The 24,608-nt window shown below is 42.5% G+C and overlaps 1 protein-coding gene across 3 annotated transcripts in view; it reads right to left on the reverse strand.

The window, feature by feature from the left end:
• Positions 1–5,082, reverse strand: part of DDR2 (discoidin domain receptor tyrosine kinase 2) — a 172,849-nt gene extending 167,767 nt beyond the window's left edge. For 2 of the 3 annotated variants that reach the window (XM_061120233.1, XM_061120230.1), the window contains exon 1: positions 4,907–5,082. In XM_061120233.1, coding sequence (XP_060976216.1) covers positions 4,907–4,912 — 6 coding nt within the window. In that variant the 5' untranslated portion in view covers positions 4,913–5,082. Of the gene's footprint in view, positions 1–4,391; positions 4,414–4,906 lie in introns of those variants that run through there. The other variant, XM_061120232.1, reaches the window with a different exon arrangement.
• Between the last annotated feature and the right edge of the window lie 19,526 nt (positions 5,083–24,608).

The following is a 24,608-nucleotide window of genomic DNA, read 5'->3' on the forward strand; positions in this document are numbered from 1 at the left end:
TAATTGATCCTTAAGGTTCACCGGAAATTCCTAATATAGTGGTAAGCAACCCACACTGTGGATGGTTGTTGAATTCAGAGAAGTTCTGGGAGGCCTGGGGATGCTGGACGCATATCTGGATTGAGTTGTCATTTTTGGGAGAAAGTCAATTCAAACACTGCACGACTTCAAACAGGGCAAGGAGCATGAAGAATCCAGGGTGTCTGTGCTGTGGGCAGGTCACCATTTATGTCAGCTGGTGTACCATATCAGAAGGTCTGTGGAGGCCGGTTTTTGGGGGGTTTTAGCTTTCTGGATGCCTGGGAGACGTGCCTGAAAGTGGATCTTATAAGGGAACTTGGGAAGAAAAGTCTGAGAGCTAATACTAATTTAAAGTGGTATGACATCCACTCACTTTATTGTCTAAAATAATGCTTTTAGCCAAATCACTTTCAAATTATGACTAGACCCCCAACCTTCTCACCTTTTTGGTTCAGACCCTAATCAGAGTCACCTCCAAAATCTAACAGTGATGATTGTTATAAAATTCACAGTGCATACTCTAGTAATTCATAAAACTTTTTCCCATGTTTATTTGATATACACGTAACGGTAACAGAAGCAATAGTAAAGACATAAAATCAGTATTTGTTGAGCACTAGATGCTAAGCTTAGAGTATTTCGTGTACGTTATTTCAGGAAGTCTTTGTAACAATCCTGTTGGTGGGGGAGAGTGGCGTGGCATCAATATACAGAGGGGTGGGAGGCACTCTAACGTTTTAGAGTGTCTATTAAAATATAATCATGAGCTTTCTTGGTGGTTCAGTGGTGGAGAGTCCAGCTGCCAGTGCAGAAGACATGGGTTCGATCCCTGGTCTGGGAGGATCCCACTTGCCGTGGGGCATCAAAGGCCACATGCCACAGCTGTTGAGCCTGTGCTCCAGAGTTCGGTAGCCATAACTACTGAGCCCACACGCAGCAACTCCTGAAGTCCACGTGCCCTGGAGTCTTGCTCCCAAACAAGAGAGGCCACCACAATGAGATGCCTGCAGGTAGAGAGCAGCCTTTGATCACTGCAGCTAGAGAAAAGCCAGCGCAGCAACGAAGAGCCGGCACAGCCAAAAATAGCAAATAAATAGTATGGATCTTAAAAAAGTGTAATGATATGAAATGATCTGGACTAGATTTGTCACATGTGATAGATAATTCATATGACTTAATGTCTGGAAGTGACGGTATAAGGAAAGAAAGCAGTGAGTTAACAGCGAGGCCAGAGGAGGGGAGGAGCGGAGACTCCTTTGGACGACACTCCCACTCTTGCTCAGACATTGTCTAAGAGAAACTCACTGTTTTCCTCTACTCACACACTCACTTCCTAGAGCTGGTGCAGACCCCCAGGAGAGGGGTCTACACCTACAATTTCTTTCCAACTTGACTACAAATCACAGGTTGCCACAGCCCATCCCCCATCTCCACCACCCCCTTTTAGATTCAATCATTTGCTAAACCAGCTCACAGAAGTCAGGAAAACACTTATGTCTGATGTGAAGTGAAGTGAACTGAAAGTCACTAAGTCATGTCCAACTCTTTGTGACCCCATGGGCTGTAACCTGCCAGGCTCCTCCGACCATGGAATTCTCCAGACCAGAATACTGGAGTGGGTATCCATTCCCTCCTCCGAGGGATCTTCCCAACCCAGGGATCGAACCCAGGTCTCCCGCATTGCAGGCAGATTCTTTACCATCTGAGCCACCAGGGAAGCCATACACTTATGGGAACTTGTTTACTATCTGTTAAAGGATATGGATTAAATGGGGCTTCCACAGTGGCTCAGTGGTAGAGAACCACCTGCAATGCAGGAGACCAGGGTATAATCCCTAAATTAGGAAAATCCCCTGGAGGAGGGCATAGCAACCCACTCCAGTATTCTTGCCTGGAGAATCCTAAGAACAGATGAGCCTGGTGGGTTATAGTCCAAAGAGTCGGGGATGACTGAAACGACTGAACAGCAGAGATAAACAGCCAGCCAAAGAGATACCTAGCACGAGATAGCATAGGAGCTTCTGTCCCTGTGGAGCAGGAATGCACCACCCTCCAAACACACAGTTGTGTTCACCAGCCTAGAAGCTCTCCAACGTGGTACTTCGGGGATTTCCATCACGTGGGAATAATTAATCATTAACTCCATCTCCAGCCTTACTCCCCTTCCTGGAAGCTAGGAGGTACGGCTGAGAATCCCAAGCTTCTAATTATGGCTTAGTCTGCCTGGGCACCAGCCTCCATCCAGGAGCCCACCCAAAGTCACCTCATTAGAAAAAAAGACAGTCCTACCGCCCAGAAAATCCTGAGGGACTTAAGAGCTCTACCCTAGGAACAGGGGTCAGAAGCCAAATATTAGAACAAAAGATGCTCCTAATACTCTCACCACTTGGGAAACTGCAAGGGTTTCAGAAGCTCTGTCCCAGGAACCAGGGAAAGAGACAAATATACTCTTTCTGCATATGTCACAGACATGGAGACTGTTGGAGTTACAATTTGCAGATTCTAAGTAGGAGAAACTGGGAATTCCTTCACACTTCCCTTAACTTTAGTGTTTATAAAGCAAACAGCTCTTAGCTAGAAGCAGAGGCAGGGTCTCTCCAGCACCTGCTGGGCACCCACCACCCCCCCCCCTCATTCCCAGGAGCAGAGGTATCCCTTCTGACCACAGGTACAGACAAGGGAACACGAGGAAGGCTCAGGGTCAAGGAACAACCCTTAACCAGATATGAAGCTCCTGAAAAGCCATCTCCTTCGAGGAGAAAGCTGTGGACTGATCCTAATAGACCTTCCTTGTTCAGAGATGGTGCAGAGCCAGGCAAAGGAAGTCTGGTGTCCTTCAGCGTCCACCAAGCTCCCCGGGTGAGGTAGTGTGAGCAAGTCAGGCACCAGAGGGAAGTTTCAGACAGAAAGTCCGGGGATGTCCCCTGCGGAAGGACTGCTTCCATTCAAAAGAGACGGGCACTCAGACCGAAGCCCACGGTTCAGCTGCCCTCCCGCCAGCATCAGCAGCCGCTGCCTCGCATCTCAGCCTGGTGTCCAGTGTCCATTGTCACAAGAACCGTACGGGGAAGCCCTTCACAGCCTTCAGAAGGCATTCATGTCCAATATCTCTTAAAACAATAATACAGAAAAGTAGTGCTAGTATTCCCATACAATACATACAGAGGCCAAGATACAGAAAGGAAGAGCAGCTCTGCAAGTAGTAAAAGGGAGAGCCAGAACTTGAACTTGGGTCTTCGGAACCTAAATCCCAGGCTCTTTGCAGAACAAAGGTAGATATATACCAAACACCCAGAATCAATGCACAGAGCCACCCACCGGCAACCTCTATCTGGTATCCAGACAGATAACCATCCAAGTGCAGAAGTGGCCTCCAAGAGAGGGTCCGCACTGCTCCCCTCGCCTGACATCTTCACCCCCTAGTCACCAGTCACCACCCAGGGAAATGTGGACTTTGACTTGGAAGTAATCAAATGTGTGTATGGAGTGGGGGAGGGGAGTGTTATTACAATGAGTCAGAGCACAGAGTTTAGAGTCAGACATTCGTGAGTTTCAACCTTATTAGCTGTATTTCCTTTTGCAGCTCACTCCACTTCTCTGAGTTTTAAGGTCCTTATTCATAAAATAGGAATAATGTCTCCGGAACTGTGAGGATTCAGATTATGGATGGAGAGCTCTGAGCATGGAGTCTGGGGTAGAACAAGCACCTCGCTTTTTATTTTACACACAGACCCACAACCAAAGATGACCACAGATACCATTTGCTGATGAGCCATTATTGGGCATCCTCTCTTGAGGATAACTAATGTCCTTGTGGTGACTTGTTAATTAAACTGCCTCAACCTCATGAATGTAGAGGTATGGAGTACAAACAGCACTGGATTAGCAGGAAAGAGAACTTCGATTTCATCTGCAGCTTCACTCCTAATGTTGCTATATGACCCTGAATGTGGCAGTCCCCCTTCTGGCGCTCCCACCACTTGAGAAATGAAGGGTCATGAGAGATCTCTAAGGCTCTTTTACAGGCTCTGACTCTCGTTCCTCCAGGGAAAGGATGCAGAAGGCAAGCAGTCAGCAAAATGGTGCTGAGCCCCTCCTGGCCTGAGCAGTGCAAACTCCCGCCTCAAATGGCTGGCCTAAGAGCTTCAGCCACTTGGAAAAATTCTCTTTCCCCTTGGATGAGACTCTTGAACCTCAGCCAGGACTCAGAGGTCCCAACTGCAAACAGTCACAAGTCATTCGATAACAAAGGGAAAGACACCCTGGCCAGCAAGTTGGGGAAGATGAGGCTCGTCACCAACTGAAAAATACCCCAGCCAGTCAGCCCCCCACCCAGCCATCCCAAACCTCAGGGTGAAGTCACTGCTTACCCGAAGATGTCCTTCTCACAATTAAGTCAGAGACTCCCCTGAAAAACCGGAAGTACTAAAAGCTGTCCTCTCCCAAACTCAGGACCCTCCAACACCACTACTAAATGCCGAAAACTTAGCTCCCTGCTCAGGCTTCTCCATCTCTGAAATCAGCTCTGCGATCGGCCTGTCTTGCCTGCCAACAGTTTCAACTCTACGGACACTGTTTATTGTATCCTGCAGTTGCGATGGAATTCGTTTATTTTGCTTCAGTCTTCTTTGGTTAGTAATGCTTTATTCTTCTCTCCATAACATAAATCCAGCCTCCCAAAATGTGAAACCTTGGATTTCTCAAGCCTGTGGTGCCCCATTCCCTTCCCTTCCTGGCCTGACTTGAAATGAAACTCCCTTCTGCCTCCTTTTTCAAACTTTTCCTGAGACACCAGGAGAAGGATAGTTAGAGCTTTCGTTTTCGGAAAAGTGAAAAAAAAAAAAAAAAGGGGAAGGAAGAAAAAAAATCAAAACACATAACTTACGTTCATCCAGAAGTGCACAGTTTTGGATGGAAGAAAACAGAGCTATAATCCACTGCGTTCCCCCAACCCGAAAAGAAGAATCTGTTGTGAAACGCTTCTTTTTCCACTTTGCCGGTGGAGGAGCCCCGTGGTAGGCATACATCCACAGGCTGATGCAAGATGCCTTTGAGAGAAACCTCACATTCTGAGGATTCCTGGGAAAGCGCCAGGGATCCCAGCATCCAATATATTGCACATTTGGTTTCAATTAGGAAGGGGGTTGGGGAGGGAAGAAGGAAAGTCACCAATCAGAGCTGTTTTCTGTTTAGAGACTATTTCTTTTGACCCAAGGGACCACGGGCAAAGCTATAATTTACAGCAAAACCCATTCATAGAAGAAAAAATATGTATAACCATAGGAGAGACTTAAAGACACAGTTCCCTTCCGCCTTATCCCCACCGCATCCATCCCCCAAGCCCTCCCCTTCCTCCATCTAAGATTTGGTCCCCACCCTGTGACCCCCCACCTCATTTTTCTTACTTGAACTGAAGCTATGAGCACAACTTAAGGTTTGGATTCTCCTCCAACCGAAGCTTCCAGGACAGTTGGGTCACACACATGAAGCTGATCTTTAGTGTTTTTTTATCCATGAAAGTCCAGAGCTGAGCCCTCCCCCCAAAAGATTTTATTTAATCCTCCCCTCCACCCCTACTACCTCCTCCATTAAAAAAAAAAATAAGAAGAACTAGAAAGTTTGAGAGTCTCGGACTCCTATTTTTTTTCACTCAGTTCCCAGTTGTTTGCTCCCTCTGAGGGTCTGTTGCTGCCCTGAATCCATGCTGCTAAATGAAAACACAAGCATTTACAAGGACTTTCTAAATTATTTTGAAACTTTTTTCCTCTTTTTTTTTTTTTTTTTTCCTATCCACTGCTGTGAAGAAAGATCATGTGAAAGGAGAAAGTAAGTGACAGGGAGGAACCCTGCCTCTGCTCTTTAGAAGAGTAACTAATAATCCTCTCCATCCATCAAGGCTCTTGGCATTAACCCTTCGGAGCCCGGATCATTCCTTACCACGCACAGGTTTGGTCTTCCCTGGAGGTCTCAAGGCTCTGTGAGTTCAGGAAATGCAAGGTAAGCAGAGGCTCAAGGTCAGCAAACCCAAAAAGGAAGGTAGATGGCAAAAGAGGCTGAGAGGACCTAACCCACCTTTGAGCAATGCTTCCTCATAAAAAGACCTTCTCCCTCTTAAGTGGTCCCCACCTCTTCCCTGTTGTACTTTGGCAGGTAATCTGGGATTGCACAGCCCCCAAGATGAGCAAGGAGAGAGGTGGGACAAACAGGAAAAGGAGAGTGGAAAGGGATCATGCAAGGACATTCTCATAGTAAGTTTAAAGAGAGAGATATTTCAGAAGAGGAAGAGGAAGACAAGAGGATATCCAGTTCGCATGGCCATGAGGAATCAAGCTGCCAGTGTTAAGTCCTGAAAAGGCCTTTAAGCTCAACCAGAAAGTAGCCTTCCAAATCTATGCTTTCCAGATGGAAGACATGGAGAACCCAGAGAGTGATCAGAGGGCAGACAGAGATGACTGAAGGTAGAAAGCAAAGCCCAAGAGAAAACACTAGAGCTCAGGGTATTTTACAAAGAGAAAAAACAATGCAGAGATAAATCTATTAGGAAGACTCCAGATAACTTAGACAATCCAAAAGTAGCTGAGGGTGACTGACTCAGCTCAACTCAATAAATATGTGTTGAGCTTTTAGTAGGCATTTTACTGGGTGCTTGCTTGAAACAACTACAGATGTCTTGTTATAGAAATAGTCCTAGAATCCTCCCAGATATCTAGGCCTGTAATCATTTACCTCTTTCCCATGATCAGGAAGAATGCACTGATAGCTTGACCTATAATTTCACGGATTTAGTGAGACTACAGGGCAAATGTGGAAACCAGTGTAATAATTTCATGAAGCCAGAGCTAATAAAGGATAGATAAACTATGTGTCCTCAAACACCAGTATTTAAGGTGGTTGAACTCCATCATCAGGGCTGGTTGTCTGTCTGTGTATCCGTGTAACTAGGAGGCCAGCGTGAGCCAGTGATGCTGCCTACAGAACTCAGACACGCCGGGGTCTGTCTGAGAAAGAATAGGTAGGGCTGTCAAGAGTCTGCTGCTGGGACTTTCTTGGTAGTCCAGCAGGTAAGACTCTGCCTGCCAATGCAGCAGACACGGGGTTCGGTCTTCCCCAGCTCCACATGCTGTGGGAAAACTAAGTTCTTGTACCACAACTACCGAGCCAGCACTCTGGAGCCTGATCTCCGCACCAAGAGACACTGCCAGAATGGGAAGTCTGCGCCCTGCAGGGAATAACAGCCCGACTCGCTGCAACCGGAGAGAGCGCGCACAGCAACGAAAACCCAGTACAACCGAAAATAGACATTCTTTTAAAAAAAATCTATTGGTTCACAGACCAAGGAGACTATAGGGTAAAACTCGCTGAGTGAAGAGAGAAACAAGGGACAAAAGACAGCCCCAAGTACAACCAAGCTGCGTCAAAGATAAGGAAAAGCTCTAGAAAATGACCAAGTATGTCACTCAGGTCGTGTGTGTGTGTGTGCTCAGTCACTTCAGTCATGTCTGACTCTCTGTGACCCCGTAGACTGTAGCCCACCAGGCTTCTCTGTCCATGGGACTCTTCAGGCAAGAGTACTGGAGTGGGTTGCCACACTCTCCTCTAGGGGATCTTCCCGACTCAGGGATTGAACCCGCATCTCCTGCGTCTCCTGCATTACAGGCAGATTCTTTACTGCTGAGCTACAAAGCGAGCCCCATCACTCAGGTTCAGTTCAGTTCAGTTCACTCAGGTTACTCTTAGACCAATCTGAGGGTGTCACCTTGAATTCTAAGAAGAAGATGCTACCAAAAATAGAGCAAAGAAACGCTGAAAGCAGTATTTTACTAAAATATCTGAGGGATACTGAAAACATTAGGAGGGATCATCAGATTTGAATCTCCACTTTGGAAGACAGCTCTGGTTGGAGGAGAGGGGTACGCTCTTTCAGATTTGACACAGCCAATGATGACTCAGGGGTAAAGAATCCACCTGCAAAGCAGGAGACCCGGGTTCTGTCCCTGGGTCAGAAAGATCCTCCAGAGAAGGACATCGCAACCCACTGCAGTATTCTTGCCTGGAGAATTCCATGGACAGAGGAGCCTAGCAGGCATGGGGTTGCAAAGAGTCAGACAGGACTGAGCAGCTCACACACACGGGCTGCTACACACGCTGCAGCTGAAAAGAAAGAAAATGGCAAAGGCCATTTTAAAGCTGAAAGCATAATTCTCAGAATACACAGAAAAATATTTCCTGGAGATTCTCATAACTATTTGACAGAGTTTTGAGTAAGGCTGGAATTCCTAAAATTGTGGGAACAGATGTGGAGAAATATCATTTTGTTACTCTTTTGTGAACAGATTTTGCCTCCTGGAATGGTTTGGGAAACATGAGTCATTGCAACCAGAATTATTTATTTTCCATGGGAGGTAATCCATCCTACTTATGAGGACTGTTTCACACTAAAAGTGAATTACTCACAAACATATAGAATTCCATTACCTGAACTTTACTAAAAATAAGACAGATCTATCTGGAATGGCCAAGATGCAGGATTAAATAAAGTAAGGAAATATGCAAGATGATTTTTTTTAAGATCTTTTCTAGTCAATAAACCCAGCTCCAAGTAAATACAAGTGTTAAAGAGTTGAAATAACTATAGTATTTCTGTCTCCAAATTCTCAAGGGCTGGAGACATTTGTGGTGCCTTAGGAAGTGAAATAAAAGCTGGAAGTAAAAGGAATGTAACTCAGTTAGAGAAATACACACACATACGTCTTAATATCTTAACAGGCTGTGTAGGTGTTCACAGAAACCAAACCCAACTGGTACATTTAAGCCTCTGTGCTGTGCGTAGTCGCTCAGTTGTGTCCAACTCTTTGCAGTGCCACAGACTGCAGCCCGCCAGGGTCCTCTGTCCATGGGGATTCTGCAGGCGAAATACTGGAGTGGGTTGCCTTGCCCTCCTCCAGGGGATCTTCCCAGCCCAGGGATCAATCCCAGGTCTTCAGCACTGCAGGCGGTTTCTTTACCGTCTGAGCCACCAGGGAAAACCCTGGTACATTTAAGCTTCACAAGGAATTAAAACCAGAAATTAGCCACTATTAATTAATTCCTAATTAATTTTCTTCTCTCTTCTTCTTTTTCTCTTTCTTTTCTTCTCTTTCTCCTTCTTCTTTATTCTCCCTCTCTCCTCTCCCTCCCTCCCCATTTCTCTCTCTCATTTATCCATTCATTTTCCATCTCTCTCTCTCCTTATGTCTTACACATCTTGCTTTAACCTATTCTTTTCCAGCAGACCAGACTTTTCTACTTCTTTTCACACATTATTGAAGATGCTTACCCTAAAATGAGGCCTTAATTCTCAAATATATATATCTCCTCACTTCAAGCAAATGACAAACAGTGACTAGTTTTCTGAAGCCCAGTTCTGGAATCCTGAGATGAAGAATTTGACTGATCAGGTGTGTTTCAAGTATTCATCCTCTATCTCTAAACTGTGGAGGGCAATGAGTCATGTAATATGAACATCACTCCATCACACTCACTAGTGGGTCAGTTCTCGGAAAAGAAGTGTCACACATTGAAAGATAAGCCAAGATATCTGGACAAAGCTAATTCAAAAAGATACATGCACCCCCATGCTCATAGCAGCCCTATTCACAATAGCCAAGACATGGAAACAACCAAAATATCCATTGACAGATGAATGGATAAAGATGTGGTGCATATAAACAACAGAGTACAACTCAGCCACAAAACAAAGAATGAAATAATACCATTTGCAGAAACATGGATGCAACTGCAGATTATCATAGCAAGTGAAATAAGTCAGAAAGAGAAGGACAAATAACATATGATGTCACTTACATGTGGAATCTGAAACATGGCACAAATGAACCTATCTGTGAAACAGAAACAGACTCACAGACAAAGAGGACGGACTGGTGATTGCCAAGGGGGAGGGAGATGGGTGGGAAGGACGAGGAGTTTGGGGTTAATAGATGCAAACTGGTGTATATAAAATGGATAGAAAACAAGATCCTACTGGATAGCAGAAGGAATTATACGCAATATCCTGGGATAAACTATAAAGAAGAGTATAAAAAAGGATATATATGTCTATAACTGAGCCACTTTCCTGTACAGCAGAAAGTAAGACGTTATAAACCAACTATACTTCAAGTAAAAAATAAATTTAAAAAGAACAAGCCAAAAGTATCTGCCACATCAGTAGTTAACAGAGCCTGATAATCCCTGGATTTTAAAGAAATTATACCTCACCAAACAAGAGAACAATGTATAGAATGAAGTCTTACTGTATACACATTTAACTGAAGTACCAGTTTTAGAACCTAATCCTTATAATAAGATGTCTTTTTATTAGTTAATCTGTCCATAATATATAAATCCATTGACATATATGTCATAAAGTCTTAATTTAAAAAAAAGACAGAGAAAATCTTGTAGGCAGTAGAAATACCCTGGTTTTCTTAAGCAGAGTGGTCTTGCTGTCCAGTTGGCTGCATAAAAACTCTCATTTGGCTTCTTCCTGAGTTAAGCTCATGATGCAAGAATCATTGTGTGCTTAAGAGTTATCCTATGGAATTGTGAATACTATCTTTATGAGCAATTTAAAGGTTTCAAATATAATTTTTGAGATTATCACAAAAGTGTGAGTACTATTTTTATATGAGATTTCAAGGTCTCAAGGATAATCTTGATCCTGAGAGATTTGTTTTCCCTCTATGGGCTGGGTCTTAACACTACTTGTTACCAGATGCTGCTCTCCTCTGATAGACTTTAGTGGAAAATGATCCAAGCCCAAACCTCTATGAACAGAGTCACCTTGAACAAGTCATTAACTTTCCCATCTATAAAATGAGGAATGATATGAATACACAACTCTCAGAGTTGTGAGAATAAAAGGAGATCAGGAAAGAATAATTTACTGAGTGCTGGCTGTACCCCAGGCCTTCTTCTAAGAACTTTATCCTTATTATTTCACTTCTCAAAAGAACTTTATGGGATTAGGTACCAGTATTTCTCCAACATTCATATGTGAAAATGAATGCACAAAAAATCTAACCTGCCTACAATCATAACTGGTGAGCTAGATTACATGTATATATGTATGTATAAGAAAGTCTTCCTTAGCGACCAATGCAAAGATATAGAGAAAAACAACAGAATGGGAAAGACTAGAGATCTCTTCAAGAAAATTAGAGATACCAAGGGAACATTTCATGTAAAGATGGGTTTGATAAAGGACAGAAATGGTATGGACCTAACAGAAGCAGAAGATATTAAGAAGAGGTGGCAAGAATACACAGAAGAACTGTACAAAAAGATCTTCATGACCCAGATAATCACGATGGTGTGATCACTCACCTAGAGCTAGACATCCTGGAATGTGAAGTCAGGCGGGCTTTAGAAAGCATCACTATGAACAAAGCTAGTGGAGGTGATGGAATTCCAGGTGAGCTATTTCAAATCCTGAAAGATGATGCTGTGAAAGTGCTGCACTCAATATTCCAGCAAATTTGAAAAACTCAGCAGTGGCCACAGGACTGGAAAAGGTCAGTTTTCATTCCAATCCCAAAGGAAGGCAATCCTAAAGAATGCTCAAAGTACCGCACAATTGCACTCATCTCACACACTAGTAAAGTAATGCTCAAAATTCTCCAACCAGGCTTCAGCAGTACATGAACTGTGAAATTCCAGATGTTCAAGCTGGTTTTAGAAAAAGCAGAGGAACCAGAGATCAAAGTGCCAACATCCGCTGGATCATCGAAAAAGCAAGAGAGTTCCACAAAAACATCTATTTCTGCTTTATTGACTATGCCAAAGCCTTTGACTGTGTGGATCACAATAAACTGTGGAAACTTCTGAAAGAGATGGGAATACCAGACCACCTGAACTGCCTCTTGCAAAACCTATATGCAGGTCAGGAAGCAACAGTTAGAACTGGACATGGGACAACAGACTGGTTCCAAATAGGAAAAGGAGTACGTCAAGGCTGTATATTGTCACCCTGCTTATTTAACTTATATGCTGAGTACATCATGAGAAACACTGGGCTGGATGAAGCACAAGCTGGAATCAAGATTGCCGGGAGAAACATCAATAACCTCAGATATGCAGATGACACCACCCTTATGGCAGAAAGTGAAGAGGAACTGAAAAGCCTCTTGATGAAAGTGAAAGAGGAGAGTGAAAAAGTTGGCTTAAAGCTCAACATTCAGAAAACTAAGATCATGGCATCTGGTCCCATCACTTCATGGCAAATAGATGGGGAGACAGTGGAAACAGTGGCTGACTTTATTTTTGGGGCTCCAAAGTCACTGCAGATGGTGACTGCAGCCATGAAATTAAAAGACACTTACTCTTTGGAAGGAAAGTTATGAGCAACCTAGATAGCATATTAAAAAGCAGAGACATTACTTTGCCAACAAAGGTCTGTCTAGTCAAGGCTATGGTTTTTCCAGTGGTCATGTATGGATGTGAGAGTTGGACTGTGAAGAAAGCTGAGCGCCGAAAAATTGATGCTTTTGAACTGTGGTGTTGGAGAAGACTCTTGAGAGTCCCTTGAGCTGCAAGGAGATCTAACCAGTCCATCCTAAAGGAGATCAGTCCTGGGTGTTCATTGGAAGGACTGATGCTGAAGCTGAATCTCCAATACTTTGGCCACATCATGGGAAGAGCTGACTCACTGGAAAAGACCCTGATGCTGGGAGGGATTGAGGGCAGGAGGAGAAGGGGACGACAGAGGATGAGATGGCTGGATGGCGTCACCGGCTCGATGGACATGAGTTTGAGTAAACTCCGGGAGTTGGTGATAGACAGGGAGGCCTGGCGTGCTGCGGTTCATGGGGTCACAAAGAGTCAGACACGACTGAGTGACTGAACTGACTGACTGATGTATGTATGCATGTATGTGCTTTGCTGACAGTAAAGTGTGTGCGCTTATGGGTAAACAGGAAAGATGTAGAGAGGGTGGGGAAAGAGTCAGTTCTTAGTTACTCAGGAATTGAATGCTGGTTAGCCATTTGGAGAATCAGCTACGTATTTTCCTCTCTGTCCCTTCCCCCGTGAAGCCTGCCTTTGGGTCGTGGTGTCTCAGCACTTCCACCAGAAAAAGAAATGAGAACATTTAAGACATTAAAATCATTCTGTCCGTGACTCTTCCATGGACAAGCTGAAAAGTCACATAAAGAGGAAGTTGAGGTTAATGGCCAAAATCAGGTTCTTATTCGCTTGTGTTTTTAACAATGCCACATATAATATTTCACAGGGCAGAGGAGTGCTTTCACAGACATGACTTCATCTGATCCTCAGACAGCCCCAATATGTACTCAGTGCAGATATTAATATCCTCCACTGACAAATAAGGAAAATGAAGCTCGGGGAAGTAGTAACTTACTTGAAGTTGTTGCTGGTAAATGGCAGAATCTGAGTTGGAATCCATTTCTTCCCATTCTCCGTGCTCTTTCTGCCCATTTGGTATCAACAGCACACCTGAGAACCTCTAGCCTCTTGGTTTACACCCAGTTCGCGTGAACTAGCTTATCTGATTTCCTGTCTGATTTTCTCTTCTCCCATTTCCTTTTTCACTGTGAAGAAAGAATAACAAATCTTCACTTCGGCAGAAATTCTGAGATGAGAGGGTGAAAAAAGTAGGCACTGTGAACTCAGCTTAGATTCCATAAGGAGAGTGAAGGCTACAAAAGGAGTTTTTTAAACAATGCATTTCATAGTCTCATCCTAGGAATGTAACCCTTCTCTGGGCTTAAGTCTGGAAATCTAAACTGTCCTTGTCAGATAAGAAAGTAACCTACTTTAAAATACCTCCAAGAGAACAGGATCCTTCAACAGCCAGAGGGTTTATCAACACTCAGCGTCAAAATTTCTGCTTTTTATCTCTCCCGAGTCTCCCCTGCTACCAGTTTACCTCCTCCTTGTCTGCGCTCTGCAAAAACAACCCTCAGCTAATTAAACTGTCTCCCAGCTCCTTATACACACATACACATCTTTCAGAGCAGAGTGGAGTTTGAGCAGCCATATCATTTTTCCATGCTCAGGCCCAGTTTGGAGCAATCATTTTATACATAATGATAACCCTCCTTATGAAATTTGAAGACCCTCAGCTGCCTCGCATCCGGACTGGGTTTTTTCCAGCGTCTGGAAGAGAAACACCATAATCCCCACTGACTGTCCTCTTAGGGATCCAAGAAGCTTGGAAAATCAAAGGACTTTTAGTTATTTGAGTCTCGCTTTTAGGGCTTCATCCTCTTTTCCTTGTGTATCTCTGGAGAACATTCAGAAGCCTGAGAGGTTAATATCTCTGAGTTCCTGGGGGGAGAGCCTCTACATAATTATTAAATATAATTTCATCTTCTAAAACATCTCACTTTAGAGCTTTTGTTTGCTGAACGCTCTATCGTTCATCTCTCAATGCATAATTCCATCTCATTGCCCTGAGTTACACCATAAACACCAGCTCTCTGTTTCTAATACACAACATATTTCAATGCAGAAAGGAATTTATAGTGCCAATGTTATTTTTCCAAGTACAATTCCAGTTTGGAATGTCCAGCAGCACTCAAATTGCCTCTCAAGATAAAGACCAGATTCTGATTCTATGTAATCCTTGTGTGCTTCTGGGAAAGCTCAAATGTTAGACTTATGGATGGAATCCACGTTTTCCAGGGCCCTTCATGTCCCAGAGAGGAACCGTTTATATGAAGCCAGGCTGCATCAGAATTCTCCAGTGGCCTTTTGCCAGAGCTCTCACAATGAGCAGACAAGCTTCAGTTGCAAGACCTGTGTGACACAAAGCAAGGGTAAGTTCTTCTATCACGAACTCAGTTCAGGGTAAACTGGAAGGAACCTCAAATGTTAACCAGCCTAGCCCCCTTGTTCTACAGTTGAGTCCCAGAACAGTTAAGTGATGACTGAGGTCACACAAAACAGGAGAGGAAAGCACATCATAGAACTCACATGTGAGTCCCTATCCATGACTCTTTCCAAAAGATCATGCAATTGCACAAAATACTTTTAACGTTTAAAAGGTGTCTCTGCTGCTCAGTCATGTCCGACTCTGCAATGTAGCCCACCAGCCTGCTCTATACATGGGATTTTCTAGGCAAGAATTCTGGCGTGGGTTGCCATTACCTTCTCCAGGTTAAAAGATACAAGGCCAACAAAATAAACAGGGAAAAATAGGTAAAGCCTCTGTAGTCCAAGTGAGGGCCAGGGGAGTGGCCAGACGGGAATAGAGTCTGGAGAAGATCACCTCGTCGGATGTCAACAGTCTCTGTGGACACAGATGAAGCCCTGCAATCTCTTGTTCTCTGCTTTGCCCATGGGGAGCCCCAGTTTCTTCAATAGGATGAAGGTAAGAGGTAGAGTTATTGTCGTTTTCTTTTTTTTTTTTTTTTCATGAGGAATCTAAATACACTTGAGAGAGATCTGGCAGAGGTGAACGGAGAGATGGAGACTGAGTCTGCCTCCCTTCTGCTTCCTACAGAGGATCCTCACCTGCAGACTCAGTCTCACCGCTCTTTCCCTGCACCTTGTTAGAATCACTCTGAGCCTGATAGAGGAGGAATTGTGGAATCATGGCTGGTCTGTCTCTGATTAAGGACCTACATCTGGTCATGGCCCTGATTCCAAGTTTTATCAACATTCCTGAGGCCAGAATAGTAAATATTTGTAGGTCTGCTCAATCCACAGTGACCTCAGTACTGCCCTCTCTTCTACAGGGGTGGACTACCAAAATCCATGCTTGTCTTAAAGAACCTCCACTTCCTTGGCCATAATTGAAGGGATCAGGGATAGACAGCTAATTCTAGCTATTTTTTAATTATGTTTCATAAAATACAAGAGATCGTTTCATAAATTTGAAAATGGATCAAGGGATTGCAACTTCAGCCTGGACTGGTTTCTTAGAAAAAGGAAATCTTGACTCTGAAACCTTAGGTGGTAATAATCTCTACATCACAGAGAAAGGAATGAATTCAATGTTCAAAAAATGCAAAGGCATTGGAGAGTCCTGATGGTTTTCTAGTTTCCAGTTCCAAGCCCTTCCCAAGGTTAGTAGGCGATTTCTGTTCCCGTATTATACTCTGTATCTTTATAATACATCCCCATGTGTTGTTCAAACTGCATCCAGTGGGCTTCTGTGCCTTGAAATCACACTCCTTTTAGGTCTCTGCATGGGCATCTCTTCTGGGAAATTAGCATTTCAACAAGAATAGAAGGTAGGTATCCTTATTCCAATTATAACAGACAAGAAAACCCACTCAAAGTCTCACCTAGGGATTCCCAGTAACTTTTTCACCACTTGTTGATCAACTGTTTATTTGCCTGGATTCCTGAGTAACACCTCCCTCTTGAGTTCTGTGCTCCAAGCGCTACTGCTGTATCAGTCAGCATCCAGGTGGGAAAGCAGACACCATACTAGATATTTCAACAGAAGGGATCTTATATGAGGAATTTGCCACAAAGGTGTTGGAGGGCAGACCAATCAGAAATAACAACTGCAAAAATCAGCTATCACCCTAACGCTGGGAGAATAAAAGAAGGGTTTGGGCTATGAGAACTCAGGACCTGGAAGGAGGCAGAGCCATTTAACTATAGCTCATATCTCCCAGATTGTTCATAATACAGTTTCTGATGGTGCTGTTGGTATGACATGTTGAGGCTGGCTCTGGGGGTGTAGAAAGAAGCTGGAAGCTGGAACAAACTACCCTGGTGGCATGAAATGCCACTGCTGGAACTAAGGGCTGCTACTGGAGTAAAAATACTGATACCAAGAAACAGGAAACGACTCTCTTCTCTCCTCCTCCAGGTTTTCAGTCCTAATCTCTGGCCTCTTATTGGCAGAATCAAAAAGGAAGTCTGTTGATAAAAGAATCTCTGACTATAGTTTGCAGATATTCAATTCCAACACCACAAAGCAGAACATGGAAGAATGGATTTAAAGCTGAGAGACAATAGGCAAATTATCATGCCTCAGACACACTCTTCACCCATTACCAATGTCTCATCTAGATGGCCGCCCACGTGTGTCCTCCCTGCTTGGATGCCAGTCTCCGCTGTGCCAGCTCCTTCCAAGGGCCACTCCTCTCCACGGAATGTTTCTAATGGCCTTTCTGTGGCAGTTCCAATTCACTTCAACTATTCCAATATGCCAGCATGCCTCCTTAGGTCAGATACCCAGGCCCAGGACCTTTTTCTTTTACATGGAATACTCTTTCCCACCTATTCACCTGGATTGCTCCCTATCTTCCTAAAGGACTTTACTCAAATGCCACTTTTCAGCGAAATATGACCACCATTTCTAATGTTTTACTCTCACTAATACTTTCTGCCTTTTCTATTTCTGTTTACTACCATAGTCCCAAATCTCTATAACTGTTCTTGACCTATATTAGGAACACATAAATATTTATTTAATGTTGAGTGAATGAATTCAATAAGTGTACTTCAATAAGTCCACAATAAGGCCGAAGACAGCTAGAAAAGTGTGTGCTCTAAACAAAGAAGACAGAAAGAAAGCAGAGAGATTATCTCTTGCTAGTGCTGGAACTCACTCTGGGAGTCAGCCGGGGAAGGAGAAACACCAAAGCTCCTAGAGCTCTCAGGGTCATTCTGGAATGAGAACCAAGATGAGCGAAGTAGGGAAGGAGGCAGGGGGTCAAGAGTACCCAGCTCTTGGGCATATATCCAAGCTGCAGCTATCGCTGTTTAGTCACTAAGTCATGTCCGACTCTTTGCAACCCCATGGACTGGAGCTGGCCAGACTCCTCTGCCAGTGGACTTTCCCAGGCAAGAATATTGGGGTGGGTTGCCATTGCCTAAAAAAGATACATACATCCTTATGTTCATAGCAGCTCTATTCACAATAGCCAAGACATGGAAATACCTAAAAGTCCATTGAGAGACGAATGGATGAAAAAGATGTAGTACACATATATAATGCAATATTATTCAGCTGAAAAAAAAAAATGAAGCAATGCCATTTGCAGCAACATGAATGCTGTTAGAGATTATTATCCTAAGTGAAGTAAGTCAGAAAAAGAAAGACAAATACAATATCATATCACTTACACATGGAATCTAAAATATGGTACAAATGAACTCATCTACAAAACAGAAACAGACATATATAGAGAGAACAGACATTTGGTTGCCGTGTGGGATGGTTGGACTGGGAGTTTGGGGTTAGTAGATACAAACTATTATGTATAGGATGATTAAACAACAAGGGCCTAGTATACAGCACGGGAAACTATATCAGTATTCTGTGATAAACCATAACTGAAAAAATATGAAAAATGTATATACATGTATAGCTGAGTCACTGTGCTGCACAGAAGAAATTAACATTGTAAATAAACTATACTTCAATAAAATGTTTTTAAAACAATTTAAGTACCCAGCTTTTTCAGCATCTCTTACTCTGATAAGCCAAATGAGCTAGTGCCATACAAGGTATCTAAACATCATAGTGGAGAAAGACAACTTGTTAAAAAGGAAGATGAAGTAAGGGCACGTTCTTGGCAGTACGGGAGCAGTGGGATATCAGGAGTGGATGGGATGGGAACAGGGGGGCTTGGCAGGCAACAGGGCATCCGTCCCTTCAGAAAATCCCCAAACAGGCCCAGGCTAGCTATGAGCTTTGTTCCTTTCCTCAAAACAAGTTATGCTTGCGTAAATGGAGAGAATAGGATTTTCTCAACTCAGGAATGAAGAATTCCAGACACCGTTCACCCTGCTGTGTTCCCATTGCTGGAGAATGATTCACAATGACTTGAAGAAAAACATGGTGCTAGTGGGACCTGAAATCCCAGCAGTAGCTTAGAAAAGGTCCTCCTTAAGCTGGCAACTGAGACTCATAGTGATGGGGGAACCCAGTGTAGGAGCCAGCTGATCTCAATACTTACCTAAAGGGGCTCTCGCTGAATCTTGGTTCTCCATTCTCTGCCTCCCCAAGTTTCTCCTTTCTTCCTTACCTGCCAATGCATTCTAACCAGGGAGGAAATAAAGCTTATGGCTGTGTAGCACTGGTCCCCTCACTTCACCAGCAGCAGAAAAAGATCCAAAACAATATAGGGCACAGAGTAGTAAGAAGCAGGGGCTCTAGAGTACAAATTATAGAGCTAATCTTTAACAGATTTATTGAAGTATAATTGACCATGAAAATTATATTTATTTGAGGTTTACATGTGCCGTTTTGATTTACATATATATTGTCAAATGATTACCACAATGTAAACTAATATTTACATCACCTCCTATCCCTTTTATACTTATTTTTTGTGTCTACTGTCTCAGGCTTTTCTAATAAAAGTCATCCTAACAGGTGTGAGTTGACATTTCATTGTGGTTTTCATCTGAATTTCCCTGGTGATTAGTGATGTTAAGCATTGTTTGATATAATTATTGGCCATTAGTGTATCTTCTTTTGAGAAATATCTGTTCAGATCTGTTCAGATCCTTTGTCCATTTTTAAATCAAGTTATTTGGTCTTTGGCTATTGAGGATTTTGAGGATTTCCTAGATAGATAGATAGATATCAATTCCATATCAGATGTATGGTTTGCAAATGTTTTCCCCCATTTCATAGGTTTCTTTTCATTCTATTGTCTCCTTAGCTATGCAGAAGGTTTATCAGTTCAGTTCAGTTCAGTCGCTCAGTCATGTCCAACTCTTTGTGACCCCATGGACTGCAGCACGCCAGGCCTCCCTGTCCATCACCAACTTCTGGAATTTATTCAAACTCATGTCCATTCAGACAGTGATGCCATTCAACCATCTCATCCTCTGTCGTCCGCTTCTCCTCCTGCCTTCAATCTTTCCCAGCATCAGGGTCTTTTCCAATGAGTCAGTTCTTCACACCAGGTGGCCAAAGTATTGGAGTTCCAGCTTCAGCATCAGTCCTTCCAACGAACACCCAGGACTGATCTCCATTAGGATGGACAGGTTGGATCTCCTTGCAGTCCAAGGGACTCTCAAGAGTCTTCTCCAACACCACAGTTCAGAAGCATCAATTCTTCTGTGCTCAGCTTTCCTTATAGTCCAACTCTCACATCCATACATGACTACTGGAAAAACCATAGCCTTGACTAGATGGACCTTTGTTGGCAAAACAATCTCTCTTACCTGTTTTTGCTTCTGTAACCTGTGCTTTGGGATCATATCCAAGAAATCCTCATCCATACCAATGTCAAATAGCTTTTCCTCTATTTTTTCTTCTAATAGTTTTACAATTCTACAGTTTTACATCAAGTCTTATATTGAAGTCTTCAGTCTATTTCGAGTTGATTTTTGAGTATGGTGTTAAGATGGAGGTTCAGTTTCAATATTTTGCATATGGCTGTCCAGTTTTCCCTGAAGTATTTACTGAAGGGATTATCTTCCCTCACTGTATATTCTTGTCACCTTTGTCAAAAATCAGTTGACTATATATCCATGGGTTTATTTCTGGGTTGGGCTTCCCATGTGCCTAGTGGTAAAGAATCCACTGGGCACAGGAGATACTAAGATGACTCAGCAACTAAACAACACCAACATTTCTGGGCTCTCTATTTTTCCCAAACATCTATGTATCTATTCTTATGTCGATATGATACTGTTTTGATTACTATAGCTTTGTAATATAGCTTGAAATCAGGAAGCGTGATGACTCCAGCTTTGTTCTTCTTGCTCAAGATGTCTTTGGCTATTCAGAGTCCTTTGTGGTTTCATATAAAGTTTAGAATTGTTTTTTTCTACCTCTATGAAAAAGGCCATTGGAATTTTGACCTGGATTACATTGAAACTACAGATTGATTTATGTAGTATGAACATTTTAACAACATTAATTTTTCCATTCCATGAGCACAGAATATCTTTCCATTTATTTGTGTCTCTTTCGACTTCTTTCATCAATCTTTGGTAGTTTTCAGTATACAGATCTTTCACTTACTCAGTTAAATATTAATATATTATTAATATATTTCTAGACTTCCCTGGTGGCTCAGATAGTAAAAGCATCTGCCTACAATGTGGGAGACCTGGGTTCAATCCCTGGGTTAGGAAGATCCCCTGGAGAAGGAAATGGCAACCCACTCCAGTACTCTTGCCTGGAAAATCCCATGGACAGAGGAGGAAATATATTTCTAAGTGTTCTATTATTTCTGATGCTGTTTTAAATGGGATTTTTAACTTATTTCTTGGATAATTTATCTTTAGTATATAGAAACACAACTGATTTTTGTACATTGATTATGTATTCAGCAGCTTTACTGAATTCAGTTATTAGTTCTAACAGTATATTGGTAGAGTCTTTAAGGTTTCTATATATAGAATCATATCATCTGCAAACAGACAATTTTTCTTCCTTTCCAATTTGGATGCTTCATTTCTTTTTCTTACTTAATTGCTCTGGCTAAGACTTCTAGTACTATATTTAATAGAAGTGGCAAGTGTGGGCATTCTTATCTTGCTCCTGATTTTACAGATAAAACTTACACCTTTTCACTGTCGAGTTAGCTGTAGTCTTGTCTCGATGACCTTCATTTTTCCTTTCTTTCTTTATTCATGGCTACACTGTGTCTTTGTTGCTGTGCAAAGGCTTTCTCTAGTTGCAGCAACTGGGGGCTACTCTTCACTGTGGTGTACGGGCTTCTCAATGCAGTGGCATCTCTTGCTACAGAGCACAGGCTCTGGGCACACAGGCTTTAGTAGTTGTAGCAACAAGCTCAGCAGATGCAGTGACAGGTTCTAGAGCACAGGCTCAGTAGCTGTGGCACAGAGGCTTAGCTGCTTCTCCACATGTGGAATCTTCCTGGACCAAGGGGTAAACCCTTGTCCCCTGAATCGGTAGGTGGATTCTTATCCACTGCACCACCAGGGAAGTCCATAACTTTTATTATGCTGAGATACATTCCTTATATGCCTAAGGTTTGCAGAGTTTTTTTTTTTTTATTATGAAAGAATGTTGAATTTTTAAAAAGTTTTTCTGCACCTACTGAGATGATCATATGACTTTTAAACTTTATTCTATTAATTTGGTTTATCACGTTTACTGATTTGAAGATGGGGAACCAGCCCTGCATCCCAGGAATAAATCCCACATGATTATGTTAATGTGCTACTGAACTTGGTTTGCTAGTATTTTAATGGGTATTTTTCTATCTATGTTCTTCAGGGATATTGTCTTGTAATTTTGTTTTCCTGTAGTGTCTCTGTTTGGCTTGCTTTGGTATGAGGGTAATCCCAGCTTCATAAAATGAGTTTGGAAATGTTCTCTCCTTTTCTTTTCTTTTTTTTTTTGGAAGAGTTTGAGAAAAATTGATGTTGACTCTTCTTTAAATCTTTGGTAGAATTCACCAGTCCTGGACTTTTCTATGTTGGGAGGTTTTTGACTACTGATTCAATCTCGTTACTCACTAATGGTCTAAATTTTGCAATAAGGAGTTCATGATCTGAGCCATAGTTAGATCCTGGTCTTGTGTTTGCTGACTATATAGAGCTTCTCCATCTTTGGCTGCAAAGAATATAATCAGTCTGATTTCAGTATTGACCATGTGGTGATGTCCAAGTGTAGAGTCTTCTCTTAAGTTATTGGAAGAGGGTATTTGCTATGATCAGTGCATTCTCTTGGCAAAACTCTGTTAGCCTGTGCCCTACTTCATTTTGTTCTTCAAAACGTACTTCATTTTGAATTCCTTATTGCAAAATTCAGGCTTAAATTGAACAAAATAAGGAAAACCACTAGACCATTCAGGTATGACCTAAATCAAATCCCTTATGATTATTCAGTGGAAGGACAAATAGATTCAAGGGATTAGATCTGACAGAGTGCCTGAAGAACTATGGATGGAGGTTAGTAAGATTGTACAGGAGGTGGTGATCAAAACCATACTCAAGAAAAAGAAATACAAAAAGGCAAAATGGTTGTCTGAGGAGGCCTTACATATAGCTGAGAAAAGAAGAGAAGCAAAAGGCAAAGGAGAAAAGGAGAGATACATCCATCTAAATGCAGAGTTCCAAAGAATAGCAAGGAGAGATAAGAAAGCCTTCCTAATTGATCAATGCAAAGAAATAGAGGAAAATGATAGAATGGGAAAGACTAAATATCTCTTCAAGAGAATTAGAGATACCAAGGGAACATTTCATGCAAAGATGGGCACAATAAAGGACAGAAATGGACCTAACAGAAGCAGAAGATATTAAGAAGAGGTAGCAAGACTACACAGAACAACAGTACGAAAAAGATCTTAATGAACCAGGTAGCCAGGATGTTGTGATCACTCACCTAGAGCCAGAACATCCTGGAATGCAAAGTCAAGTGGGTCTTAGGAAGCACCACTGCGGACAAAGCTAGTGAAGGTGATGGAATTTCAGCTGAGCTATTTCAAATCCTTAAAGATGATGCTGTGAAAGTGCTACACTCAATATGCCAGCAAATTTGGAAAACTCAGCAGTGGCCACAGGACTGGAAAAGGTCAGTTTTCATTCCAATCCCAAGGAAAGGCAATGCAAAGAATGTTCAAGCTACTGCACAAAGCTGTATATTGTCACCCTGCTTATTCAACTTATATTCAGAGTACATCAAGTGAAGTGCCAGTCTGGATGAAGCACAAGCTGGAATCAAGATTGCCAGGAGAAATATCAGTAACCTCAGATATGCAGATGACATCACCCTTATGTCAGAGAGTGAGGAAGAACTAGAGTCTCTTGATGAAGGTGAAAGAGGAGACTGAAAAAGCTGGCATGAAAATAAACATTCAAAAAGTGAAGATCATGGTATCTGGTCCCATCACATCATGGCAAATAGATGGGGAAACAATGGAAATAGTGACAGGCTTTTGTTTTCTTGGGCTCCAAACTCACTTCAGATGATGACTGCAGCCATGAAATTAAAAGACACTTGCTCCTTGGAAGAAAAGCTATGACAAACCTAGACAGCATATTGAAAAACAGAGACATTACTAAATGACCAAGGTCCATTTAGTCATAGCTTTTGTTTTTCCAGTAGTCATGTATGGATGTGAGAGTTGGGCCATAAAGAAGGCTGAGTGCTTAAGAATTGATACTGTTGAACTGTGGTTTGGAGAAGACTCTTGAGAGTCCCTTGGGCTGCAAGGAGATAAAACCAGTCAATCCTAAAGGAAATCAGTCCTGAATATTCATTGGAAGGACTGTTACTGAAGCTGAAACTCCAATATTTTGGCCACCTGATTGAAGGACTGACTCATTGGAAAAGACACTGATGCTAGAAAAGACTGAAAGTGAGAGGAGAAGGGGACGACAGAGGATGAGATGGCTGGATGGCATCACCGACTCGATGGACACGAGTCTGAGCAAGCTCCAGGAGTTGGTGATGGACAGAAAGCCTGACACGCTACAGTCCGTGGAGTCGACAAGACTTAGACATGACTGAGTGACTGAACTAAACTGATTAATGGCCTGTTAAAATTTTCTATTTCTTTTAGATTGTCCAGTTCAATAGCCCACGAATAATCCCTCCTTTCTGTCTTTTTATTTCTGTATCATCAGTTTTAAGATACCCTCTTTCCTTTACTATCTTATTAGAGTCTTTTCTTAGTCTAAGCTGAAGG

Source organism: Dama dama, chromosome 20 (genome assembly GCF_033118175.1).
Source record: "Dama dama isolate Ldn47 chromosome 20, ASM3311817v1, whole genome shotgun sequence".
NCBI classification, from domain to species: Eukaryota; Metazoa; Chordata; class Mammalia; order Artiodactyla; family Cervidae; genus Dama; species Dama dama.